The sequence below is a fragment of the Chaetodon trifascialis genome, chromosome 1, assembly GCF_039877785.1.
Source record: "Chaetodon trifascialis isolate fChaTrf1 chromosome 1, fChaTrf1.hap1, whole genome shotgun sequence".
Taxonomy (NCBI): domain Eukaryota; kingdom Metazoa; phylum Chordata; class Actinopteri; order Chaetodontiformes; family Chaetodontidae; genus Chaetodon; species Chaetodon trifascialis.
The window spans coordinates 6,650,838-6,678,265 of record NC_092056.1 but is presented as its reverse complement, the minus strand read 5'-3'; the positions used below and the strand labels follow the sequence as shown (position 1 = coordinate 6,678,265).

Sequence of the window (27,428 nt, the reverse complement as noted above, 5' to 3'; positions counted from 1 at the left end):
AACTCAGTTTCACTTCCTAGTTGCCGCCTTGTTCCCGCCCATCCGCCTAATCCACCAATCTGATTGGTGAATTCAGAAGCGGACATGGACACCGCTCACCCTGAGCTGTGATTTCTGGGCTGCTCACTAACTTCCAAACTGTCATTTAAAAACGTTTACTTCTCCGTCAAAGTGCTGTGGTGCGGATCGTAGAATGAGCCTAGATTATCGCCGTTTGGTACTTAATTATACTTATTAGTAAATTGCTATATTTACATATTCACCCACACAGCACACCTTAATGCCTCAATCATTTAATCCAGTAATATACAGTAATATATATCATTCTGAAATGGGCCATTCTGAACTTTTATTTTTGTTACTTTAAGTATATTTTGATGCTTTTGTAGTTTAAGTAAAATTTTGAAAGCAGGACTTGTAACAGATTTTCACCCTATTGTATTGCTGCTTTTGCTAAGATATCTGTGTACTTCTTCCACCACTGATTAGTACCTGATTCATACAACACAATCTCACTGAAATCAGGCTGGGAAATCAGGAACTGAGGTCCAATGAGGTCAATGAGACCCAAGAAGCTGAACAGTATGAGCTGCTTAGTCTCTCTCTGTACTCATCTAAAACATGTGCAGTGCTTTCAACATTAGACTGCTAAACAGTAGAAAAAGAAGCCTCTATGCACTTATTTTCAAAATAAAGTTGTAATTCTGCTCAGTGGCCAGCAGATGTCACTTGTTTTCAGAAGTGAATTGATTGTGGCTCAACTTTTGACAAAAAGCTCTCAGTTGACATTCAAATAAATTAAAAGTAACCCTCCTCCCACCTCCCACACACACTGTTACTACCAGTTAGCTCGACAGAATGCGATTGGGAGCTTTTCCATCTCCCTTTTCTTCACTTTCTTCTTATTAGCAGAACATTTTTGAATGCAGCTGCTTCTTTTTCTTCAGTTTCCTTTCTTGTCTTTCCTTTTGCGCTGGGCTTTGGTACAACCTAAATTATGGAGGTCCAGTTCAGTCTAAGATTAGTGGCGCTGTTTTTATCCTTGACTTGGCTTAAGAAAAACTGATCTTGAATCCGTTCAATGTAAGCCGCCTGCTCTCTGTGCCCAACCACCTTGACCATGAGCCACTTGGTCACCAGCCACCACTTGTCCAGCCCTCTGACCAATAAAACAATCAACCTGATGGATGTTCTGATTGGTTTATTATCAAGATCAAGAGACATTACATGCATTTGTTTTTCTCTCATCATGGAGGGCCCTTCTCCTGCTCAGGGCCCAGTGCCCATATGGCCGATTCGGATATGGTGTAATGCCATGAGATGTTGAGATATCTCTTGGATTCCTGCTGCCAACCCGATCCTCTTGTCAGAAATGATATCTAAAAACTTGTCAACCTTTTGTGAAACAACAGGCCTTTTCAGTCCAGACATTTTATTGTGTCATAGTAGCGCAGATGTTACTAATGATATCAACAATAGCTCCTTTGTATTCAAATGTCCACGCAAGCCAAGACAGTGTGACAATGAGCCAAAATGCAAAATAGCATGACCCTGAACCTGAAGCAGCTAAATGGAATTCAGCCATCATTAAGTGCATTATTAACACCTGTGTTTCAATGACTCGGTTCCTTTGGATGATCCTCAGACCTCACTCAAGTAACACATCTAACCATTCTCCATGCCATTTTTATTCATTCATTTCTGCAGTATAGCATTAGCTAAGCTTTATGAATGTGTTACATAGGAAAGGTATCAAACATGTAATGATAGTACATGTAACTGAAGAAATGCTTTTTTAATCTACAGTTCTGTAATTAGAGGATGCAATTAGTCCAGCGAGACTGTGCCTCCTGTTGTGGGGAATGCCGTTGATACAGCCATCTGTTGTACGCGTCTCAGTTGAAAGTGACCGTATGAAAGGATCTGCGGTCTCTAAGGAGCTACCAGGAAACCAAAAGCTGGTCTTTGTTTTATACTCTCCTGCTCACAAATGCAAAAACAGCTTTTAAGTAATCTCAACATGTACACTGCCTGCATGAATTCATTATTCATCAGAGAGAGCAGACGCTAAATACCTGTTTTAGTTTCTTAGATAACAGCTTCACATTCTTAATGGTCTCGATGTGGATTAAACTTGAGCAGATGTTCGTTTGCCTATAAGGGCCTCTGCTTTTAATGCATGCACATGTGCAGGAAACAATGTGAATCCAAGAGAGGTAGTGTGAATCATGTGAAGGTGCGTATAATGGCAGAATGTCATATTGGCACATGTAAAAAGTGCAGCAGCATGTAGAGCATCAGGCCAAACTCTGTATCTGTTGCAGCTATTATTAAAGCAGCATCACTTTGGAAACTGCACTTTATGATAGTTTCCTTGGTTGCTTGGAGGTTCAGCTGAAGCTCCTTGTCTGACAGGTTATTGCTTGAAGATCCTTTTATTTTTCTGACCTTTTTCAGTTCTGTTATCAGACCATAAATCTAATCCTCTGTTAAGAATTAAAGTGGAAACCTTAACTGCATTCTGGACCTAAAAATATGTGTTTGTACAAAGAATTTTTGCAAATGTTAAAGTCCTAAATCCATGAAAGTTCATTAATATGAGAAAAATGGATGAATCGGTAAAATTACATTGACAGTAGAGCTTAGCCGTAGCCTGCAGTCATATTTACATTAATTATTAATATCAATGTCGCACACAGGTGAGGTGAGGCATACACATTCACATGTTGATAATACCTGTCATGTATGTAGCTCACAGTGGAACAGCGAACGAAGTTTGCCCAAAGTCTAACAGCGTTTTGAATTGTGTGTATATCTAATTAAACCAAACTCTCTGTCAGACAGATAAAAGCATGATGAAATGTGATCAGCAGTGTAATGATCCTGTGAATACAGAACATCTTGGTCACAGGCTGATGGAGCATATCATTTGACATGCGGAGCGCATACAGCTCCGCAACATACTGTTTAATCAGCTCTATTCAACTGGTCTGGAGATGAATATAGAGCTCCATTAAATTAAAGTACCGTCGGTAGCAGCCACTCTCCAAAGCAAACACATTACAGAGCAAACAACATTTAACTTGGTGTTTACCTTCAGGTACGGCTTGTTTATGCAGATATCAGCTCATGCATGTGCAATGGGGGATGAAGCTAATGTAAACACCTGTTCAGGACACCTAAGTGAGATAAACTGTGAGGTTTTCACAAGATGCATCAAATTAATGCACTTTTAGTCCGTGAAAATAATCTGAAATATATATTTGCGTGTATTCACAGGATCTCCTTTTTTGGTTTTTAAGTATTAATCAGTAGAAGATCAGAGTACTTGTTCCACCACGGATTAGTTCATGACTCATACAACACAATCACGCTGTAAATCTGTCTATTTTATGAACTGTTACCAAACAACTGAGGTCAAATGAAACTGATGAGATCCAAGAAGCTGAGCAGTATGAGCTGCTGAGTCTCTCTCACTTTGAATGTGGCAAACACATTTTGAGGATAGGAAATAGTAGTCAGAGTATCTGCAATCATCTAAAATATGTGCAGTGCTTTCAAAATTAGTCCGACAAACAGTAGAAAAAGAAGGTTCTGTGCACTCATTTTCAAGATAAAGTTGTAATTCCGCTCACTGACCAGCAGATGTCACCTTGTTTTGCAAAAGTGAAGTGATTGTGGCTCAAGTTTTTCAGCATCTCTGTGCATCTCCTTTCAAACACTTTAAACTAATACTGAAAAAAGTTGCAAGTTGACATTCAGATTCAAAGTAGAGAAACTGTGGACAAGCAGATATGGGGGGGGCTATTGTCATGAATTAGTGAGTGACTTCCTGGTATCGGGTCCTATGGGGACACTGAGATCATTTGGTCCAAAGACTGATGGGCTACATCATAATTTTTTAATGTTTTATTTAAATATTCTCTTAACACTGTCTTGTATTTTTAAACACAGGCTTTTCTGCCAGAGAGTTGTTCTGTATCAGTGCCTTCATTGTAAATTAGCGAGACAAACTACTGTGGCCAGAGTCTTGATGCTGCAACAAATCTCGTCTCTGTCCTGCCAAACAGCGGCTATTCATTAAGAGGAGGAGTTCATACACGCGCACACGCACGCGTGCGCACACGCATATGATCGCTCCCGCATCCCGTCAGGTTCAGAGATGAACTGAGGAGTCTCTCCGCTCTCACTCCTCGCCCGGTTCAACATGGACTCGCTGAATTTTCTGCTTTTTCTTTCAGTCACCGCCCTGACAGTGAAAGGTAAGCTGTCAACGTGCTCATTAAGTCCCACAGCACGGGAGGACCTGGCACCTGATCGCCTCGTTATGCACGTTTTTGCGTTAACTGCTGCGCTCTGGATTTCCAACTGGGCATACCTGTTGTGCCAAACACCGAGTTTTTGTGCACATTTGCGTTTTGTTTTGTTTTTTTTTTTTGTTTTTTTGCAGTAACATTTCAATCCTCTGTCACTCAACTAGTGTATTTAAATATGAGGTAACATAAATTATACTAATGAATGGAGTTATTACAGTGTCCAAGCTCTTTTTTTAACCACTTTAACCCCAGCACCGCCCTGCTGGACTTCATCTTTGTCAACACATATTAAAATTCACAGAACTATGTTAAAGTTAAGCACCCACCATTTTTAACTAGACCAAAGGTTGAGTGTGCATAAAAGTTAATGACAAGATTTGCATTTTTATATAATGTAACTGCTGCAGCCATAAAAGTACTTTGGTTTTATGCTTGTGCGTGCTTGTAATTAGTGGAAATGTATTTTCTGTGACTTCAAAGCTGTTTACCGTGGCGTATGCTTTGCATGTGCAGTATGTAGTAACGTAATAACTGAAAATCAGGGTTCCATTTGCAGTTCACAGTGATTACAGTACACATCACTTTATCACTCAATCAGTGCTGTATGTAGTGAATGACTGATTTGAACTTCTTGTAGCTCTTGCTGATGGTGTGGCTCATGATTAGCTTCAAGTGGTGACTGTCTGTGTGGTGTGTGTGTGTGTGTGTGTGTGTGTGTGTGTGTGTGTGTGTGTGTGTGTGTGTGTGTGTGTGTGTGACAGAGAGAGCTAGAGAGAGACTGACAGAGAGACAGAGAATCTGTTTGAAAGCACCAGGAAAGTCACGTTAAGTCCATCACTGACAGACTGAACAAAGGTTTCTATGTTAAAAACAGAGTAACACTGTTGTCGTGGTGCCTTTCACACTGTGTTGCTACACATGCTTCCATTGTTGTGCATGTTTCAGCATTCCTTTATTGATCCCCGAGGGGAAATTGTTTTGTACTGTGCACTCTGCTCCTGCCTGTGCTCCCTCAAGATGGACACACATCAAATCACACATTTCAAAAAATACTGAAATTATAATGAACCCTGATCTTCAAACTGTATTCAGAGTGTGAAATCTTGAAGACTTCCTGTGTCTCACCATTTCTACTCAGATCTGCTCTGAATTTTGAATATTTTGATTGGAGCCTTTAATTTGATGGTCATCACTGACTCTTGGGTTAATTGAAGCTTCCCTGAGAGTGACGTATAGAGAGAAGTCATGTAGTAAGTGCATATACATATACATATACATATACATATACATATACATATACATGGAAATGTCTGCAGCACTTAAGGCTCTTGTCCATCTGTCTGACATTATTAAGGCTCTTCAGTTCGATTCAGAGGTAGAAAGGCATAGCTTCTTCTTCTTCTATGGCTCCCACTCATTTTCAGCAACATGTTGCAACATATCTTAAATATTCCTCATGTTGTCTGATGGCCAGTAATATTGTGATGTGTAACAGAAACATCTGGACAATAACATACACATTTCGCCGTAGAGACATTTGATTACGGTGGATTGGGAGGGTGCAGATCCACAGGGGGTTCAGTCATGGACAAAGACAAGCTTTCAGCTCATCGTCCGGATGTAGTGAGTGATTGATTTGTCTGCCAGCATTGAACTTTTACTGATAATATGTGAAGTTTCTCCTGGTTAGTTTCAAGTGGAGGGTTGCAGATGGAAATGAGGAAAGTAATGTGGCATAAATGTGTGTTTGCATTGTTTTCCTTCACTGAGACAAACGACTAAAAGTGACTGTAACGTCACAGAACATTTATTAAGAAGGGTGGTATATTCTGGTGTGTGTGTGTGTGTGTGTGTGTGTGTGTGTGTGTGTGTGTGTGTGTGTGTGTGTGTGTGTGTGTGTGTGTGTGCGTGATAGAGAGGGACTGACACAGACAGAGAAACTGGTTTCTATGTTAAAGACAGAGTAACACTGTTGTCGTGGTGCCTTTCAGGCTGCGTTGCTACACATCCTTACATTGTTGTGCATGAACTGCGCACTCTGCTGCTGCCTGTGCTCCCTCAAAACGGACACACATCACAGGTCACCACATGTAAACTTTAAGAAATCTGATAAAGAAAATCATAAAGATCCCTGATCTTTAAACTGTGTTCAGAGTGTGAAACCTTAAAGGCTTCATGTGTCTCATCACTTTTACTCAGATCTGCTTTGAATTTTGAATATTTTGATTGGAGCCTTTAATTTGATGGTCATCACTGACTCTTCAGTCTGCACTTTACAGCCACAGGTTAATTGAAGCTTCCCTGAGAGTGACGTATAGAGAGAAGTCGTGTTAGTTAGTGCACATACACGCTCATGTAAATGTCTGAGGCACTGAAAGCGTCCATTTGTCTGACATGATTAAGGCAGTTTGATTCAGAGGTAGAAAGGCATAGCTTCTTCTTCTTCTTATGGCTCCCAGCTCACTTTCAGCAACATGTTGCAACATATCCGAAATATTCCTCATGTTGTGTACATTACTTATTACATTATTATTACTGTTCATTACTGATGGCCAGTAATGTTGTGATGTATAACAGAAAAACCTGGACAATAATACACACTGATGTCATCTGACTGATCCCTGTCGTGAAATTTGAATACGCTGGGATTGGGTGGGGGGCAGATCCACATGGGGGTTCAGTCATGGACAAAAACAAGCTTTCAGCTAATGTTTCAGTCAATTTAGGAAAAAAAACAGATGCAACAGAGAGCAGACGAATGGGGAGAAGCCTCCAGTCAAGAAGCTGTCTGCCAAATCATTGGGATAATGTGCTTCTCATAGGTGGTTTAGGATAATTGGGTGATGGCCATTAGTGAAGTGAATAAAAGCTGCCAGAAACGCTCCATAACTCATGGGGGAGACAAGAGTGTGTTGAAATGAGGGGCAGGTCTGACTTGAGATTGCACAGTGAGATGAATCAAGTCCAGGTATTGTATTTGGATGATTGCCTTATCTGTGCTGCATGTGTTTCACCACCCTGGACTTTGTTAGGATATTCCAAACTGACACCAAAGAGTTTTTATACTTTAACTAAAGAAGAGCTCGCCAGGCATTAAATGAAATGCAAAATCATGTTAAAGGGAGATTTTTTAGTACAGACACAGACTTTACAGCCTACGTGGTCCAAGTTGGAAATGCATCAGCAGCAGCAGCAGAGTCTGAGAGGGCCCCAGCAAGGGGTGTTGAATTACCAGGTGTAAGATGGAGCTGGAGTGGTGGTGAGTACCTGCAAGATGAGCAACGAGGAGAGTGGGGGAAAAGAAGGATTATAGATGTGAAGAGGAGTGATAATGAGCTGAAAACTCAGAGATTGGATGAGGCAGGAGCCAAGAGGAGAGAGGAGAGGTTGACCTTGAGTGAAGGAGGAAAATGTAGCCTCGGCTCAGTCTCGTCTTTGAATTTAAACTGGAAAAAGACAAAGTTTTTTGCTTTAATGTACTGTTATGAATAAACGGTGATTGCACAATGTACTGGCTGTTGAAGAATGACACCTCCAGTGTTTAGACTGGTTCCCTCCAAGCCTCGCTTTCACCAGTTTTGTCTGCCACCAGGTTCAATCTCCTGGGAAAATGAAGACTGACTGGCGGTCCAGTCTGGCTGGCACCATTTCTATCTGCTTTCATGTCTCCATTATAGATTAAATGAATGAATGAACTCTTTTTCTCCTAATGTTTTCTTCTACTCCCGACGCCAGCCACTGCTGTAGTTAACTTGACCTCTTCAGTGAACATGCTTCTTTCTTCTCACTTATTTCCAAACTGGTGCTGATCGTTTCTTTGTGGAAATTTGGAGACAAATGCAGTGTTTCCTGTGTTGTTGGTAGTTACTGGGCTCCGAGGAAAACAGAAAGTGACTTGGTTGTCTTTGTGTCTTTCATACCACTTGGAAATGCAACTGGGGGTGAAAAGTTGTGCGTTTCAATTTCAAGTAAACCTATAGCTCCAAACAAACTGATAAGATTAATCATTATAACCACGATAGCATCGTGGTTCATCACTTTGGTCCAGACCGGTGTAACTATTGGACAGATTGCACATGGTTTGATCCCATGGCTTTTCATATCATGCCATAATCTTGTCAATATTTCAGTTTGCCTTATACTTTTGTATATGTAACTCCATCCATCCCATCAGCCTCAGCTGTGCTTGATTTGTGCAGAATAGCAAGCTAACAGGCTAAACTTAGATCGTAAACCTAACCTGCTGCCTAAACATCAGAATGTTAGCATGCTCATGTTAGCATTAAGTACAGCCTCATGGAGCGAACATCTTTGGGGGGTAACTGCTCATTATTGTGGTGTTTTGTTTCCAGACGTCACCTTAATTGATCAAACAAAATCTGTACTGTGATGGAAATACTATATAGATACACACTGACTAGTCATTGCATATAACACTTGACCACGAAAAGCTTGGTACTGTGTCGTCTTCCTCTTTGGATTTTCTGCTGGTGAATTTATAGCATCGCTCTTTGTCTATTCAGTCATGGTCATCACTGCTACTCAGCTCTTCCTCTATTTATCCCAAACAAACCTTATCATTTATATAGAACCGGCATTGAACTGAATGCTGTCTCAGACAGTCATTAAGTTCAGTTTACACTAGACAAAAATGTTCTGCAGGATGTCTTCGTAAATGGGAGTTTGGCAATGAAAATGAATTGGCAATAGAAGTGACTGTCTTGTTCAAATCTTGTTCTGAAGTGATAATGAAGGTATATTTACTGTCCAAGTTTCTCTGTCTTCTGTAGTGTCTCTTCAAGGGGCAAACCAGCGCAGGCTGTACAAGGACTTGATGACTGACTACAACCCACTGGAGAGACCCGTCGTCAATGACTCGCAGACTCTCACTGTTCACTTCGGCTTAACCCTCATGCAGATCATGGATGTGGTGCGTATAATGGCTCACTCTTGTATAGATGATGATCAGTTTCCATCAATTAAAATGAAGATTGACACCTTCTTCTCACTTCACGGTTCACATCACTTCTCGTGTGTAAGAATATTCACTGTTCCAGTTAAGGCTGAGTCAAGACTGACAGCTATTTTTTAATTGGTTCCAGTTATCCAGTTTCATGCACATTAAGACATCTGGACATCTGGACACTGGATGTTTTTAAGTCATAAGCTCAAAGTGTAATTGATGCAGAAAGTTTTAGCACAAACGATGAAGGAACTGTTTGGTGCTACGTAACAGTCAGCTCTTTTTCCATCACCACAGCCAGGAGAGGTGAAGCTACTGTGGACGCTCAACTGTTTTGAGCAGGAAACCAAAATTCCTGAATAACTGTGTTAATAAATATTGTGTTTTTCTAACAGGATGAGAAGAACCAGGTTTTAACAACCAACATTTGGCTGCAGCTGGTAAGACTTTTCCCTCTACAATCTGTGTGAGGTCACAGAAAAGCTAAGCTGCACAACCTTATGGTTACACACACGCACGCACACACACACACACACACACACACACACACACATACACACACACACACACACACACACACATTTTACTGCTAACTAGGCAGCTGCGGCCAGAGGCTTTATGTTTTCAGCCTGCACATCTCTCCGTCCCATTCTGTGAACACGATTTTCTCGAACACTCTGAGGTGAATTCCTTCAAATTTGGCACAAACGTCCACTTGGACTCAAAGAGGAACTGATTCGATTGATGGTCAAAGATCAAAGGTCACTGTGACCACACACCATCACATTTTTGGTCATAACTCAAGAATTCCTACGCTAGTTATACACACAAATGTCTCACAGTGTGAAATGATGAAGTGATGACACTTATCCAAATCCAAAAGGTTAAAGGTCAACTTCAGTGTGACATCATCATTTCTGCAAAGACACTTCTCTGGCCAACACAACAACCCTGGAACAGAAGAGCAGACTGTGGCCAGAGTTCACATTTAGTCAGATGCTGAATTGGTGACACTGATCTTGAGGACCCACCTTGAAACTGCTGATTGTATTGATCCTCTGTGCTGCCGGATTGAAGATGGGTGTGAAGCATCTATGTTTTGTAATTTGTACCTTCTTTGCAGCAGCATCCACATTTGAAGCATTGTAGTTCACCACAAGCTCACTGGTTCTGCTGATATTGAGCTTCAGGTGATTGTTGTTGCACCATGTGATGAAGCTCTCTATCAGTCCTCTGTACTTCTGGAAAAATAGCCTGTAAGTGAAGACAGCATGTTTCTCACTGAACATTATTCAGTGGAATCATACATGTCAAGATTGTGATAACTTCCATTTATACTTAATGCTTTTTATCAAATTCCATCAAAGTCTTATATGAGCCTTGCAGACATGGATGTAAACTGCAGCTTGATTGGATGGGGGAGTGAGCATCTGTCAGGCCACAATAAATCTATCTATTGTCTTTATTTACTTATTTTGTCTGCGGTTACAGGATGCTGGAGTCTATCTGAGTATGCACAGGTGAGAGACAGGTTACACCCTGGTGGTTTTTCAAGGGTTTTGTTTCAGGCTATTTCTTGGCCATGATTTCCTTCTGACAAGACTCCATGAAATGCGGCACATACCCCCACCCCCAACTAAAACACAGACTGTTGTTGCTCAACGTCCATTTATGTAAGATTAACAAAACAAGGCATAAGGAGTTAATTATTAAGCTTTAGAGAAGCTGGTAGATTGATTTTCTTAGACCAAGGCTAGCTGTTTCCCCCTGTTTTCAGTCTTTATGCTAAGCTAACAGCTGCTGACTCTAGCTTCATATTTATATTTTTACAGATGTGAGAGTTGTATTGATTATCTCAGCTAACTGGTATTGCATCAAATCACAACAAATGCATAAGTAGTAATACATACACAACATCTGAGTTTAAATCACAGTTTTCTTGCCTTAGAGTCTTGTTGATCACATTTAGTGGTACCCAGTTTGTCCTTTTCATCTTCCACAGGAGCAATGTGCCCCTCTCTCCTCCATGCAGTGAGATGAAGTGTGTGAACACAGATGTTTTATCGCAGCTTGTCCATTGTGTGACACCAGTTCCCTGCTGCTGCACCGTCAGCAAGCTGTATCAAGGCTGCCTGGTCTGTTTTAAATCACCCTGTGGGATCACAGCAGCAGTCTCACTCAATCTCTCTCACTCCACACCTTGCTAAATCGACTCAAACAGAAGATAGCACAGAGAGCATCCACAGTATCTGCCGTCTGTTTGCGTCGATCCAGCACGTTTGCTTTGTCTGCTCGAGTGGACTCCAGGGAAGAAAGTTTAAATGTCCTAAAGATGCATTCATTTCCAAAAGTCATTGTGAGACATTGAAGATGGTTCTGTGAGATTACGCATTCAATCATTTTTGCCTGAGAGTAGTAATTATAAGATTTTGAAGTGCCTCTGGATAGTCTTGGAATGAACAAATGATAAATGCACACTTGTATGACATATTGCACACTGACATGAATAATTGAGTGGCTTCAGTTTTGCTTTTAGGCACCATGTTCGTGGTTTGTTAAGGACAACAGAGTGGCTGCCTGCAATGACAAACTACTGTGTAGTATTTTAGTTTTACCCATTACACCTTTTTTTTTTTTTAACCATGGTGCCCTCTCCTGAGGCTGTCAGTGAGTTTCATTAAAAGTGGCTTAATGGAATAGTTAGACATTTTAGGAAATGTGCTTTCATGCCAAGAGTTAGACAAGAAGACTGGTACCACTTACATATTTAAAAAATAAGACTGCAGCCAGAACCTTGTTAGCTTAGCTTAGCATAAAACCTCGAAACAAGGGGAACCAAGCTAGCCAAAATTCACCTAAGCTCACAGCAACTTATGTCTTGTGTGTTTGAACTGTACAGAAAACATTACAAGGCCAGCTGCTTCCCCATGTTTCCAGTCTTTATGCTAAGCTAAGCTAACTGGTTGCAGCTTCATATCTAACATATGTGAATGGTATTGAACTTCTCATTTTCAGCAAGAAAGCACATAATCATCGATCAGAACACAGATCGAAAGAATGTCAAAGTAGAAGCTGATAAAAGTTTCTGGATTAGTGGATGTGATCAGTATTTCTGAGCATTACAGGAGACACCTTCTCCCACTGTGTTTTACTCAGCCTTTATTAGTGGATGACCTTTCTATCTATTAATGCTGGCCCCAACCATTATTTGAATGCCATGATTGGATTAATAAAAAATGAATTATGGATCTGACTAGAAAAGAAATCCTCATAAAAAGCCACTTTATGAAGAGGTGAAAGATCAAGATGTTATGCGTTGGGCTGGATGGCTTTTTGTTTTTCAGAGAAGTCAGATGTGGTGAAAGATTCAGCTTTGAATTGATATTTTAATTTACACAAATTGTCTCGTTTCACTTTAAATAATAAGCAAAATCAGTACATGAGAAAAACATGTCAGTCAGAGTGTGTGTTTTAGCAGAACTGCTCATGGTTCTCGGTGAGTCATTATTATTTTGGTCACGTTTTCATCCTTTTGGACTCTGAGCTCAGTGCTGTGAAACAGGAGCTCTCAGCCTGTTATTTACAGTAGGTGGTCTGGCTTTAGGCATCAGGCTGTGCTAGCAGTGTCCAAAGTGAAGTATCTCGTCATCAACTGGATGGATTGCAGTAAAGTTTTGTACAAACATTCATGATCTCTTTAGGGAACTCTAACGACTTTGGTGATCATCTGACTTTTCCTCTTGCGCCACCAACATTTTCACATATTTGGTGAAATAACCTCGATACCTGCTACACACATTGAAACAAAACTGTACAAAAGCTGAGACAGTGTATGCTACTGACTGCCACCGACTTTGGTGAGCTCTGGATTTTTCTCCTAGTGGGTGCAGGTTGACATTTTTGATCCAAAGGAAGACGTCTCAACAGCCATCAGATGGATTGCCATGACATTTCCATCAAACATCCATGTCCCCCTCAGGGTGAATCGCAATAACTTTGGTGATCCTTTCATTTGTCCACTCGTGCCATGATAAGGTCAAATTTTTGAATTATCCAGTACTTTATTTTACGACCAAATACCTGCAAAACTAACAGCATTCACACCAGCCTCAGCTGCACTTTGTGTTTAGAGCTGATTAGCAAGTGTTAGCTTGCTAGCACACTGGACTAAGATGGTGAACATGTCAAACGTGTCTCCAAAATGTCATCACAGAGCTGCTTTTGTGGCTGTAGATGAATGCCTCTTCACCGCACTGAATTGTGCCGATGAGAGACGTGACAGGTTATTTTCAGGCCAACCTAGAATTACAGCAAAGTGTTTGACTGTCAGCTGATGAACAAATCTTTTCTTTGACACACATTATAGTACAAGTTATGCTGGTTTAATTGCAAAAAAAAAACAAAAAAAAACAAATGCACCATAGAAATCTAAAAATCGTATTCCTCCACAGATTCCACTGAAACCTGGCACAGATTGAACTCAATCCTTGTAGCATGTTACTGCATAATGTTACTGCCACATACATTTATTTTACCTCCTTAATAGCAACTGTCACTGCCACTAAAAAACACACTAGTGTTTTAGGTAAGATCTTCCAAAGTGACACAGAGGCCACTAACTGACACAGTAAATCGTGTTTGTTTTTAATCTGTACAGAAGTCTTTATGTTAAGCTAAGCTACAAATATGAGAGTGGAATCCGTCTTCTTGTCTGACTCTCGGCAAGAAAGAAAATAAGTGCATTTCCCACAAATATCAATAGATTCCTTAACTGATGGAAAGAATGGCAAAGTAGAAGCACATAGAAATATTGGAATTAGTGAATGAGATCAGTATTTCTGCTGAAAAGAGCAGTAAGTTGGTGAGTATGACATGACTGGTGATCTGAATTCACCATGTGAGCTATACAGGTGACGTTCTCCTTCTGTGTGTTCAGCCTTTATTAGTAACTGACCTTTATATTTATTAATGCTGGCCACAGCCGTTATTTGAATACCAGTATGGTTTGAATTCATTAAAAATGAATGAAAGATCCCCAAAAAATATATCATATATATATCACATATATATCATGTGTTAGCAAGGGGGGCAGCCTGTAGCTGATTTCCAAGTTTTGTGTTTGCCACTCTTATAATAAACTTATTATACACGCGCACACAGTTCTGTGTACGTCATATGTTTGAATTGGGAAAAAAAAGTCTCTTAGAAATCTAAAAATCATATTCCCCCCAGACGCTTCTGAAACCTGGCACGGAGATTGAACTCGATTCCTGCAGCATGTCACTGCATAATGTTACTGCCATGTACATTTATTTTACCCATTATAGCAACTGTCACTGCCACGAAAAACACACTAGTATTAAATCCCAGCTTGAGACACAGATGCTCATACGTGTTTAAAGGATCTGTTGAAGATATGTATGTGAAATGTGAAAAGTGCATTGTGCTGCTTGTATCCCACAGCACTGGAATGATTGTTACCTCCAGTGGAATACATCAGAGTATCCAGGTGTGTCCAATGTGAGATTTCCTGACCACCTCATTTGGAAGCCAGACATTCTGCTGTATAACAGGTAGGTATTGTAAAGACAGATCTGCTGCGTGCTGCACTGTAATTGGATATGCATGGTGTCAGGCTCAGCATGCATGCATTGTCCTCTGCACAGTATTCTGGGGTGACCTCAGGGGGATGGTGAATTATTGGATTTTTGTGTTTCAGAGTTAAAAACAAGATCGTTACAATGACACTGACTGTGATGTATCAGACGCCACAGATCTGATCTGACTTTTCAGAAACACAGAGGAATAATCTGTTTTGACTGTGTTAAAAATATGCATTTCAGAAAAACATGCAAGAAGCACACCACTGCAAACACATTCGTTCTTAAGCGGCGTCTACAAGATTTAAGAGATGTGATGGATTTAGAAGTTTAGCGTTGGAATAAACAGAATTCTCAAACAGTCATGTAACTGTAAAAAAAGAGTTTGGCTTTATAATTAAATGCCTTGTGAATGAATCAGAATTTTGAATATGTTACTGAATTCAACTACAATTAAAATCAGAATAATCCAATAAAACTCCCATTTTTGTGCTTGAAATGTGGTCTGAAGCCGGTGGTCGTCTTTTTCTCTTTTGGTTGAATTTTTGGGAATATTCCTTGTCTACAATGCGGAACAGGTGCACTTAGAGAGAAATTTATGGGCATTGATTTTGCAAATGATCAAAACTCAAGAACGTGCGTCTGCTCCTGAACAGGTGGCATCCATCACCAAGTTGAAATGAGCGCTTTCTGACAAGTTTGTCATATTAAGAGGGTTCACTGAGTTTCAACACACACTAAGTAAGAAAATTAGAGGCTCAGGATAAGAAATTTCTTGCATGAGGCTCATTGCATCGGTTTAAAGGTTTTGGAAAAGATTTTACTTATTAGCTTCATTTAAATTTAAAGCCCATTTTTTATGCCTCACCTACAATTTTGACAAACCCATATTTAGACACGGTGTACGAGTTTTAAATAAGAGAGGTCTGATTAATATCCTTCTACAAAGGAGTACAAATGGCAACTGCTTTATTTCCTTCAATATAAATCCCAAATAAAAGAGAATAGAATATTATAGCTAATAGTCTTGATAGTCTGCTCATGTTTCAGACCTCATGTTGTCAAAGGATTTATTCAGGATGTCCTGCAGAGACAGACTCACAAGAAGAAGAATAAAAGATAGATAATCTCCACAACACAAATGTAATCCTCGTTCTGTTTGGTGTGAAAATCTCTCATTTTCAAAACAAAGCATGTCCATCTGGCACAAGCTTGGATTGATTTGCATGAAGTGGATGTATTGCTTGGCTGAAAAGAAAGGTTAATCAGAAATGTTACTATAAATTAAATGATACTGCGTCCTGTTCGGTAAGCTGGTCTTCACAGAGGAACATTATACTCCAGGGTTAGTGGCGCTCTGCACTTTAAATGTATGCAGCACAGTCGAGAGAAGAGCTCTGGAGCAATAAATCATTTGGACAAATGGATAAACTTGTATATAAAACATGGTAGAAGGAGTATTTCATTAGATATCCCTAATGGAATATGCTTCAGAGATCACCATTAATCAATCTTTAAAAGAAAGATCTGAACAAATCACATTAGAGGCACTCTACTCTCCAAACAACTAATGAGGGAGAAAGCATTGTTCTTCATTTGTCCTTGTCCCTCCAAGTAAAGCTTTCATTTGAGGCTCTTTGAATTAGAATTTGCTGCAGGTTAAGTTTTTTTTCTTTCTTTCTTAAGCCACTCTTTCAACTTCAGCTCAACCATGCTTCAATCTCTGGGGAGTTCATTTAGAGGCAGTGAATTGTGGGTAACCCGGGAGAATGAGGCTAACCACTGAATAACCGTCTCCAGGGAGATGTTGCATCAGTTGTGACTCTTCGTGTGCTGCGTACCTGCTGCAATAACGAGTTAGAGAAATATCTATATTTTCCCACCACATCTGTTCTGCTCGCTGTCTGCGGCTCATCCAAATTTATGTTGCATCCTTATAATTAATAGTGGTTCTTGCAAAGGTCATATCAGCGTGTGAATTTATTACGATGTTTTCCAAGCTGTGCTTTGGCTGCAGATAGCCCAGCAGTAAATACTGACGTAGCTCCTTGTTGTCCACAGTGCTGATGAAAGATTTGATGCTGCTTTCCACACCAACATTCTGGTCAACTCTTCAGGCTCCTGTTCCTACATACCTCCAGGTAAGCGTCTTAATCTCAGGAAGTCCTCACACTTCAGACAACACCAGGTGTTCACTCATTGGAAATGGTCGATGAGAGATAATTGCTCACTTCTTCTGCTATTCATTCATATTTTGCTATTTCAAAATAATCATAGATGCTGCTCGTTTTAGAAAACTCCTGAAATACAAAGCAGCAATATAAAGACTCTCATGCACATATAGGGAGTAAATATGTGCAAATTACATATAATGTGATGGAAATTGTCTCTGCGGGAGTGATGAGGTCTGGAGCACACAGTTATTTTTAGAGCTTGTAACAAAGCAACAGCTATCTGCAACCAAGAATGTGATGGCAAAGTCATATCACTGTATTAAATATGACTGAAATCGTTAGTTTTTTCTGTAAATCACATGTCTCGTGTTTTCCTCTGAGAAAAATGAGAAACCAAAGAAGAGGATCATTTCTTTCATGGTGGTGCTCCCTATTTTGTGCATAAAATCATCAGAATATCAGCAGCTCTCTACACAGCCAATTGAAGTGCTTCATTTTAACCATATATAGATAAAATAGCTGGACAGCAGCCTGCTGCAACACAAGAGCCACAGACTCTAAACAACAGCCCGCAGCTTTCCTGTTAGTCTTCTTCCCAATGCAATTGTACAAACTCACATCTTGTCCTGCACCATTTAGCCTGTCGAGCAAACTGACAAACGCTCAGTGTGAAAAAGTACGTTGCTGACATCAGTTAATGAGTCAGTGAAAACAAACTGCATGGACAGCTGCTGGATTTATCACATGGAATAAATGAGGGAATGAATCCATCTTGATTCCATGTCTCTATGATGTGTATCTGTATACATGCTGTTTCTGAGTCTGACAGATGGTTGAAGGTAATTTAAACATCCGCACAGCCGCCACTTTTTCCTTATTCTGATGGACACTCTTTATGTCAAAACATAAGTTGCTGCACCTAATTAAGGGCTTTAACTATAACTGTGTGCTCCAGATCCTGTCTCATCATCTTCTCTGTTGAGGTACCAGTTTTTAGCATCGAGTTGGCTCAGATTCCTTCTTCCTCTCTGTACAGCAGTGGCAGACAAATATCCACTGATCCAGCCAAAATCCCCGAAGTTTCTCCATTTTATAGTTGGCATCAAAACTTTTAGCTAATGTTTCAGGGAACAGTGACTATAATGAGGTATCATTATTTTATCATGGCTAAATGATATGCTCATATCCCCAAACCACAGTGAAAAACTGACAGCCAGTCTTTGACAGCCTGATTCATAGTCATCTTTTAAAAATACATAAATCCAATTAATTTGCACAGAAAAAGGTTTTTGTTCCTGTCAGAGGCACATTTATCATACAAATAATTTCCTTGAAATATGCAGGCTGATTTTTTATTTTCTAAAATTTGTACTCAGGAAGCTCCATTATGCTGCATAAATATGATAAACTGTGTAAACATTATGCTGCATTTTCTTCTGGGGATTTCCACTTAGTGTGGAACAGCAGTTGCTTCTGAGTTTTCATGAATAGCAGCTTTGAATTAAGTCCCTAAAGCTGTTAGTAAAATCCTGAGGTCTTGTTGTTGTTGTTGTTGTTTACCTCCGCAGAGGTTTTGTTTTTTTTATCTCTTCAAGGGTTTTTTTTTCTTTCTCTACAGAGATTTGTTTTTTTAGCTTCAAGGTTTTATTATATTGGCAGTAGTCTTGGCAGAAATCCATCCAAAACACTGATTAATAATGCCAGAAAGTTGCTTTAATAACACTTTAATCAAGGTTGTTTTTTGGTAAAGAAATAGTTGTACATGTTGGGAAAAAATACACATTTACTTAAACACTGAGAGTTAGTTAAGAAGACTGACTTAGCTTAGCTTAGCATAAAAACTACAAACAGGTGAAACAACTGGCCTGGCTTTGTCCGAAGGTTAAAATCTGTCTGCTAGCACCTCTAAAGCTCACTAACACGTTATATCTTGTTTTATTTAATTTGTACAAGTGTAAAAACAAATTGTGGTTTTATTGAGAGTTACATGCCACAGATTAAACAAACGAGATATGTGACAGAGCTTTAGAGGTGCTGGTAGGTGAATTTTGTCGCCTTAAGACAGAGCCAGGCTTCAAGCTAAGCTAACCAGCTTGTCTAAGAGTGTTATTCATCTTCTCAGCTAACCTCTGGGAAGAAAGCTTGTGTGTCTCCCCAAAATGTCAAACATTTGCTTCAGTCTCTTCATGTTTGAAAATGGTCTTATCCCAGGAACAGTAACTTGATGTCAACACATGGATCCACCACCATCACACTCTACATTGCCATTACCGCCACACTGTGCAGTCCTAAAAGATGCACTTTCTGTAAGACCATGCACACGCAAACACACACACGAGCATGCATGGAAACAAAAGTGCCCTCATGTCACAGCTGGTGATTACTGCGCTCCCTGGCAGGCTCTTTTTCCCTTTTTTCCCGAACGCCGCCGCCTCAGCGTCTTAATCAATACTTGCGTGAATGGCTCCATCATTGAATTTCTTCTGGATTGATTGCCTCTGTCACAGGCAAACTGCCTCTCAACCTTGTTCCAAATGAACCCCCGCAGACTGCCGTACTTGCACAGAATCGTCACTTGTCGCTTGAGCTCAACACAATTGTAATAAATGAGTAAAACTGTATGCAGATTAGACCTGAATGGCTTTCCAAATCAGCTGAGTGTCGTGATAACTCGTCTCTGCCGCTGAGTTTCAGCGCAGTAAACAGAAGTCGGTTCGCCTGCTCGCGGCCTCTATTCATTCCCTGCCGAGGTTCATCATCTTCGTGGCACTGAGAAAAAGAGGAGAGACCTTGTTTACTGCCGACGTCTCATATCTTTCTTAAAAATGGATGGAAATTAGCTCACTGCCTGCCTCTCCTGAAGGATCGCTGGCCACTTTCATCTCATTGTCATATTGGATTTTTTACTCTCGTTAAGATGGATGGCACTTGGGCTCCATATCTTGTCGAAAATAAAGCCTCTCTTGCTGCCTCTCCAACTGTCATTTCTCTTTAAATCTCCCTCTGCTGCCTTTATTCCCGAGTAATTGAATACGCTCTCCATCAGAGCTCAAAATATCACTCCATCTGTTTGTCTCTCTCCTCAGTGGTCCTGCACAGGTGAAGCACAGTTCATATCAAAGCAGGTCTTTCTGTGATCCGTCTCGGTCTTTTCATGTTTCTCACCACAACAGGGATCTTCAAGAGCTCCTGCTACATCGATGTGCGCTGGTTCCCCTTTGATGTCCAGAGATGTGATCTGAAGTTTGGCTCCTGGACTTACGGGGGCTGGTCTCTGGACTTAAAGATGTTGGAGGCAGATATCACCGGCTACATCGCCAACGTGGAGTGGGATCTAGTCGGTAAGAGGGCCTGTGAAGTGCAGAGGAGTCGTATTTGGAAATGTTATTATTGCTCTGCCCTTTCTGCCGAAGTGGACTGTGTTTTTGCTTTGTCTCGCAGAGGTTCCAGGACAGACGAACCAGCGTTTCTACGACTGCTGTGAGGAGCCGTATCCTGACGTCACCTTCACTGTGGTGATGCGGAGACGGACCCTCTACTACGGCCTCAACCTGCTCATCCCGTGTGTCCTGATCTCCACTCTGGCCCTGCTCGTCTTCCTTCTGCCTGCTGACTCTGGGGAGAAGATCTCACTGGGTTAGGAACACACACACACACACACACACACACACACACACACACACACACACACACACACACATTCATTTATTGTTGTAAAATAGCTCCACCATTGCTTGGAAAAGGATTTCAGAGGACCCATGGCAGATTCTTCCACCAAGGCTCCACTGAATTTGTTGTTTCGTTCGATCTGCAGGTGGATCTGGGTCTGCAGCAAAATGCATAGTGATAGACGTCCCTGAGTACACGTGCCAGCTGGATTTGAATTACATTTTTTCCCTGGAGAACATGCACCAGTTGATTAGAAAATGGCAAAAAGCTTCCAAAACAGCACGTGTGGTGAAAATGTTATCTCTTAAATTCCATTTTAAATGTGTTTCTGAGATATCGGGCTTGGTAACAAACTGTGACCTGAAAACATAACAACCATGGTGGAGGTAATAATGCTGTCCAGTACTGCAACACCACAAATTATAGCCTCTAAGGTTCCACAGAGTCGAGTCAACATGCATGCGATTAACTTAACTCTTGAACATTTCGAGATTGGAATATTTATTGCAGAGCTCTTGTGCTGTTTTACATTTTACTTTGTACTTTTGTACTTTTAAATACAGGCACAAATTGTTTCTCTTACAGCAGCTGTGGTAAGCAGGAAAAGATGATTAGAGAGCTGACAATAAAACATAGAAGCATATCAGATCACCAAAGTCTCATTTGGTCTAATTCTCCACAAAACACTCACAGGACTATTTTGTGTCATATATGTTGAGGTTTGTATGCACAGTGTTTTCTCAGGCTGTCAATCCATCTTCCATTTGTCCTGAGACTAGATCAGTGTCTAATCATTGCAAACCATAGCAGAGACGCATTTCTCTCTGTTTGCTCACCTCTGCATCCCGTGGCTGCTGCTGCAGAGCCAGGTTTCAAATCTGTCGTCCAGGTGAATCAGAAACACCCCTCTATGCATTCTTTAGTGGCCCTATAAGAGAACTTCAATTGTACATTCAGTTTGGCTTTCTGCTCCTCAGTGACCTCTCATTCAACATTTAATCCATACAAGCTTACACATAACTCACAGACACACCATCCCCACTGATGCTGCCAGTACATCGGCAGGTAACATCTTGTTTTATGTCATGTAATGTGTACGTTGAGCAAATAAGATATATTGTTCAACTCTGCTCTGAACAGAGGAGTTGCTCAGATCCTGGGATTAACTATTGTCGTGAGACTTAATATGTTGCCCCATATTGAGTCTTATGCACATCTGACCCATTTGACGGGGAAATGAAATGTACTTGTAACTGTTCTTTCTCAGGTTATGTCACCATTGCTGCCAAATGACATCTAACCCTAACCCTATGCCGCGGTATTTGATCATTTCATATTAAAATGTCGACAGGCTTAGTGGGAACTATGGATAACAACTGCGTGCTGTTCAAAAAAAAAATAACAGTTCAAAGAACACAGCTGAAAACTAATGAGATCATAATCAAATGAAATCTTTTACATTTCAAATGGTTTCTACTCAGAACCAAACCCTTTCTATTATTCTTCAATTTTTCATCATTTACAGTAAATTTATATCTGAGCCCATTTTCCTCCTGGGTAATCAGTCATTCTACGAAAAACAATGTTTTTTTCATTAATCCACTTCCTCTGTGGCCTTGTGAAGTAATCTGATAATCAGCACTGAGTGACTGACTTGGCTGCCAGTGGACCAAGAAAACTGTTTAATCTTATCTCCGTTGTCACAGTTGACTTGAACGTTGGAGCCCATTTCATGAATAAATTATACAGACTTGGTGTAGATGGTATCTGCGGGTGGGTGGCGGTGGAGGTATGTGTGTGTACGTTCTGTATGTGGGAGTGGGTGGAGGAAGTGGTGGGGAGAGGAGGCGTTGATTTATGCAGTTAGTGGCTTCCTCAAGTCATTAGAGTCCTGCGTTGCAGCTGGATTCATTCACCAGCCAAACAGATGTGTGAGCTTATGTGTGTGTGCTTGTACATGTGTGCATTCCTTCTGATGATGTCATAGCTCACACACACAAAGAGGACAGAAGAAATGAGCACTGCTCATGTGAGGTATAATATGTCTGTTATAAATCTTAATACTTCTCATCATAAAATGTTTTTGAATGGGTTTTATTCACTGTAGTACACAGCACACGTCAACACACACAGTTATATCCCCTACTTAGAGTGTGTGTGTGTGTGTTTGTGTGTGTGTGTGTGTGTGTGCTGGTGCATGTGTTCACACATCTACTGTATATGAAGTCAATATATCAACCCAGCCGCCCCCTGACATTATTATTTGAGAATGGTGGTTTTCACGGCAGCATTTCTTCCCACAATTTAATTGAAGTAAAATGAGGCTGTCGTGACAATTCTGATTTGTTATCATGTAAACTGGAATATTTCAGGACAGTGTGTGAATCTTTACTGCCATAGTCACATTTTGCATCTATATTTTATATCAGTGTCATTTTCTTACTTTTCTAATTTTGGTAGAAAATAGTTCCTAATTACTGGCGATGGCAGTTTTGGGATTTTCCAGAGTAACTGGAGCACTCTTTCTGGAAAGATAAGCTGCTTTTCGATTATTCAGATGTCATTTTTAAATGCTTCGGGGTGGCAGCGGACGTTTCAGTAAAATGAAACAAGTCAGGACAAGGTTACTGCAGCATTAATATGATATTTTAGATCATGCATGCAGCATTCATGGTCATTTGAGAAGATCCAGCTGCTCCTTCTTGTTCCACAGATAGAAGAAACAGCAGCAGCAGTCATGACAACGTAAAGGCAGCTGCTCAGTTTGTTTCTGAGGTTAAATGCATACCAGCATGCGTGCGGTTAACTATGATGTGACTCTTAATCCTGCTGAGAAGTTCAGTCTTTAAGTAAGACAGCAAGAACCAGTGGCTCGGCGATGTCAGCTCATTAGCGAGAATTCAAGCTGTACTGTCTGCTCACGGTTATTACACAGAAACCTGTTTGTCATTCTCTGCTTGTACTCTACCTTCTCAGGTGATGCGGTGCAGCGACGGTGACACATTATGAGCTTCAACAGCCCTGCAGTGCTGATTTTTGGGGATTTTTCTCACATTGTGGAAGAGTCGCTTAAAATCTGACACAAGGCGAATAGAACTGACTACAAAACAACTGGAATTAGATGAATTTAAAAAAAAAAGAGTTTTCATAATACTAAAAATCCAGGAGCAGCTCACATCTTTTGCATATTATCAACTATTATAAAAGTATGTTTAACGGCATCTTTTTGTCTCATAGCATTATTTCATGCAAACCTGGGGCAGATCATGGGGCCCTGCCCTAACTGGGATCTGAATACTTTTCATTGCACTTGATAGTTTTGTTGTGAAGTGCTAACTGAGATTTGGTCTCCTTCCCAGGCATTACAGTGCTGCTCTCCCTGACTGTCTTCATGCTGCTGGTTGCAGAGATTATGCCCGCCACATCAGACTCTGTGCCTTTGATAGGTAAGCCAGGCTGGAGTTAAAAGCAGGCGCTATGGGTGTCAGCTACTATCAGCGGGGAAGACACGAGTGAAAATTTGGCAGCCGTTTTTCATCAGGGCTTCTCTTAAATCACAGTGTGGCTAAGTTTAAGCAGCCATCCAATATTTAGATTTTTTTATTTGGAGATCTGAGTCGCTATATTTGAAACAGTGAGAGGAAGAAGTAGCTTTTTGCCTCTTTCTGAGACACCTTGCAGATTTCTCTCCGCATGACACAACTTCTTGGATCCACTCTTACCGTCTCGTCTGTTTCCTCTTCGCCCAGCTCAGTACTTTGCCACCACAATGGTCATTGTTGGTCTCTCAGTAATTGCTACCGTTCTGGTCCTACAATATCACCACCATGACCCTGATGGAAGCAAGATGCCAAAGTGGGTGAGTGTTGTTTCATTATTACACCATTATCTGTGACCTATACTGTGACCCTATGAGCACCACTTTGTCCCTTTGCCTCCAGCCACACCCCAACACCATGGGGTACATTATGATAAACAGTGGATATTTGCTTTGACATTGGATTTTTTTTTGTTTTGTTTTTTATTAGGTTATAGTCAGTTTTGCTTCACTTGCATTACTTTAACAAAAATTTACCAGCGCGATTCAGAGTCTCGCCAATGTGTTTCTATCCACGTCTCAGATAACCATTTGAAAGAAGGCTTCAAATGGTTACCTGCAGTTTCTTATACACCCTGCAATGCAATTATTATACCTGTTGTCCTTACGCAGTTGATCTCTGAAAGTGCTTCGCCAATTAGAAATCAGCTTTTTATTGATTGGTCAGTTTAAGAGTCAGAGGATGAGGATGGGTGTGTGTTCTTTGGTGGATGCATCCTTGCATTAATTCATTTTTCCAATGTTGGATGTAAAGTTAATAAGTGTTATTCATTTATTTTCTGTTCATTATTGTTTGATCTCAAAGACTCGTGTGATCTTGCTGAACTGGTGCGCCTGGTTCCTGCGCATGAAGCGCCCCGGTGAGGAGCGAGTGCGTTCGGCCTGTCACAACAAGGCTGCACGGAGCAGCTTGACCAGCATGGACCTCAACGCTGCCACCTCAGCCTCCCAATCCTCCAACGGCAACATGCTCTACGTCGGCGTCCGTGGCTTGGAGAGCATTCCCTACTCCACAGCTGCCACCTCGCCTGACTCCGGAGTCCTTTGTGGGCGGGGGGGCGGTCGAGCAGGTGAGGATGAGCTGCTCCTCCCCGCAGGTCACAACCCGCCGGTGGGCAGCGTGGAGCCAGAGCTGGTCAAGATCCTCGACGAGGTGCGCTACATTGCCAAACGCTTCCGTGACCAAGACGAGGACGAGTCCGTGTGCAACGAGTGGAAATTCGCTGCGTCCGTTATCGACAGGCTTTGCCTCATGGCTTTCTCTCTCTTCACTATCCTCTGCACCATCGGCATCCTCATGTCAGCACCCAACTTCGTAGAGGCCATCTCCAAAGACTTTTTCACTTGAGGACTGCAGGAAGTAAATGCTCCAACAACAATAAAAACCCACACCAATCAATCTTAACAGAGCAACCATTTGTTAACTCATGAGGTGGTAGTTTGGATACAGTAAAGTCTGCTATTAGACTTTGGATATGTCACCAAATATTTGACTATACTTCAAGCGAAGTCAAATTGAGGCAAAGTGTACATAATGCATGAATAGATTAATTTATGCCTTACATGATGGTGGTGAAAATGACCAGCGTTTGCCTTTTATATGACACACCCTCATGACATACTGAAGGAAAACATGTACATTTCATAATCTTGTACCATTTCAAAATGACTAATACTACAAATTCCATTGTAACCGTGGTTTGTTATGTGATGTTACCTGTGCATTCTTGTTCAGTACGTTGTAGATAGATCCTAACTAAACTCTGTTCCATATACAAACATAACAGCTGTGGTATCTTGTATTGAAGTGTAGTTGTTGTATCACATGAATACTCAAATATCCAAAACAATTCCTGTTAGTGCTGTGAATCACCTTTCTATGAACACAAGTTATCGTTGATTATTGTGTAAGCATAACAAAACACCTCAATTTAGTTGTGTTCTTATATGGTCTGACTTATTGTTTCTACTTATTTTAACATTTTGTGATAATTAAAGAATTACTCTGAGGTCAAACTGGTCTGCTTTTCATGTTATTTAAATGTATGATAGTGAATGAATGCACTGTGATGTTTCATAAATTATTATTTTCTATGAAACTGGGACAGCTAATCAAAAATGGCTTCTTGCAGTGCTGTGTAACATACATAAGTATACTTGAGCTTTATCACGTTTTCCTACTTGGACTACAAATGATAATCTTGACCCTTTTGTGCATCTCAGTGCAGCATCAAAGTGAAGCAGAAAAACAGAATGATATAGCAAACAACCATCCAGCAAGAGCCAAAACGCACTGATGAGTCCTCAGTTTGCTGACATCTGATTTTGAGTGAATGAAAACTTGTACTGAGCAAGAAAGATGTTCCTAAAAATGTCCTCAATGGTTATTGTCTCTTCAGTTTCACCGATGCATTTGAGAGTTAAAAATACATTTTTAAGAAATTATGGCACATATCACCTACCCTTTCCATAAACATGAAAAACAAATTTCAGCTTGAAAAACGAGGACTGAATAACTATTCTGGGTCTTTAGACCTCATGCCATTGCAGCTCAGATGGAAATATTGTACTTTTCACTACAATCATCTTTCAAATTAAGATTCCTGCTCATAAGACATGTGAACAGCTAATAAAATATGATGTTTTGTTCATATGCTGTTGGGTATTGTACTAACTAACAGCACATAAAATCAGAGCAGAGAGAAACAATTTGTTAATGGCAACTATTTTGGCAGTCATTTCAGTTATTTTTCATTTTTCAGGCTAAAACACTTCATGGTTCCAGCTTCACAATCTGAGGATTTGCGGCTTTTTCCTTTTAATTATGTTAATTTATTTTAATAAATTTGAATTTTGTACCATTGTGTCGACAAAACAAAGCATTGTGAAGCTCATTAATCCATAATGAAAATAGTTGCAGTCCTCTTCAAAATAGTTAAAACATCTACCTCAAGCAACCACAACAGCAAAGTGCTGCTTTTACATTAATGCATTAGTAGTAATAATATAATGATATATCATTATATTAGCCTAACATTTACAGAAGTATTTTTTACGCATTGAGTACTTTTAAGACTTCAAGTAGCCTAAAGTTTCTGGATTACACTT

At 40.5% G+C, this 27,428-nt stretch overlaps 1 protein-coding gene across 1 annotated transcript; it reads left to right on the top strand.

Annotated features, from left to right (window-relative positions):
* The first annotated feature begins 4,139 nt into the window (after window positions 1-4,139).
* chrna7a (cholinergic receptor, nicotinic, alpha 7a (neuronal)) lies at window positions 4,140-26,329 on the top strand. Its single transcript, XM_070969060.1, has 10 exons — window positions 4,140-4,262; window positions 9,107-9,246; window positions 9,675-9,719; window positions 14,743-14,852; window positions 16,941-17,020; window positions 20,227-20,394; window positions 20,495-20,689; window positions 24,082-24,168; window positions 24,472-24,581; window positions 25,126-26,329. The coding sequence occupies exons 1-10, from the start codon at window positions 4,208-4,210 to the stop codon at window positions 25,666-25,668; spliced, it is 1,533 nt and encodes a 510-aa protein (XP_070825161.1). The 5' UTR covers window positions 4,140-4,207; the 3' UTR covers window positions 25,669-26,329.
* The last annotated feature ends 1,099 nt before the right edge of the window (window positions 26,330-27,428 follow it).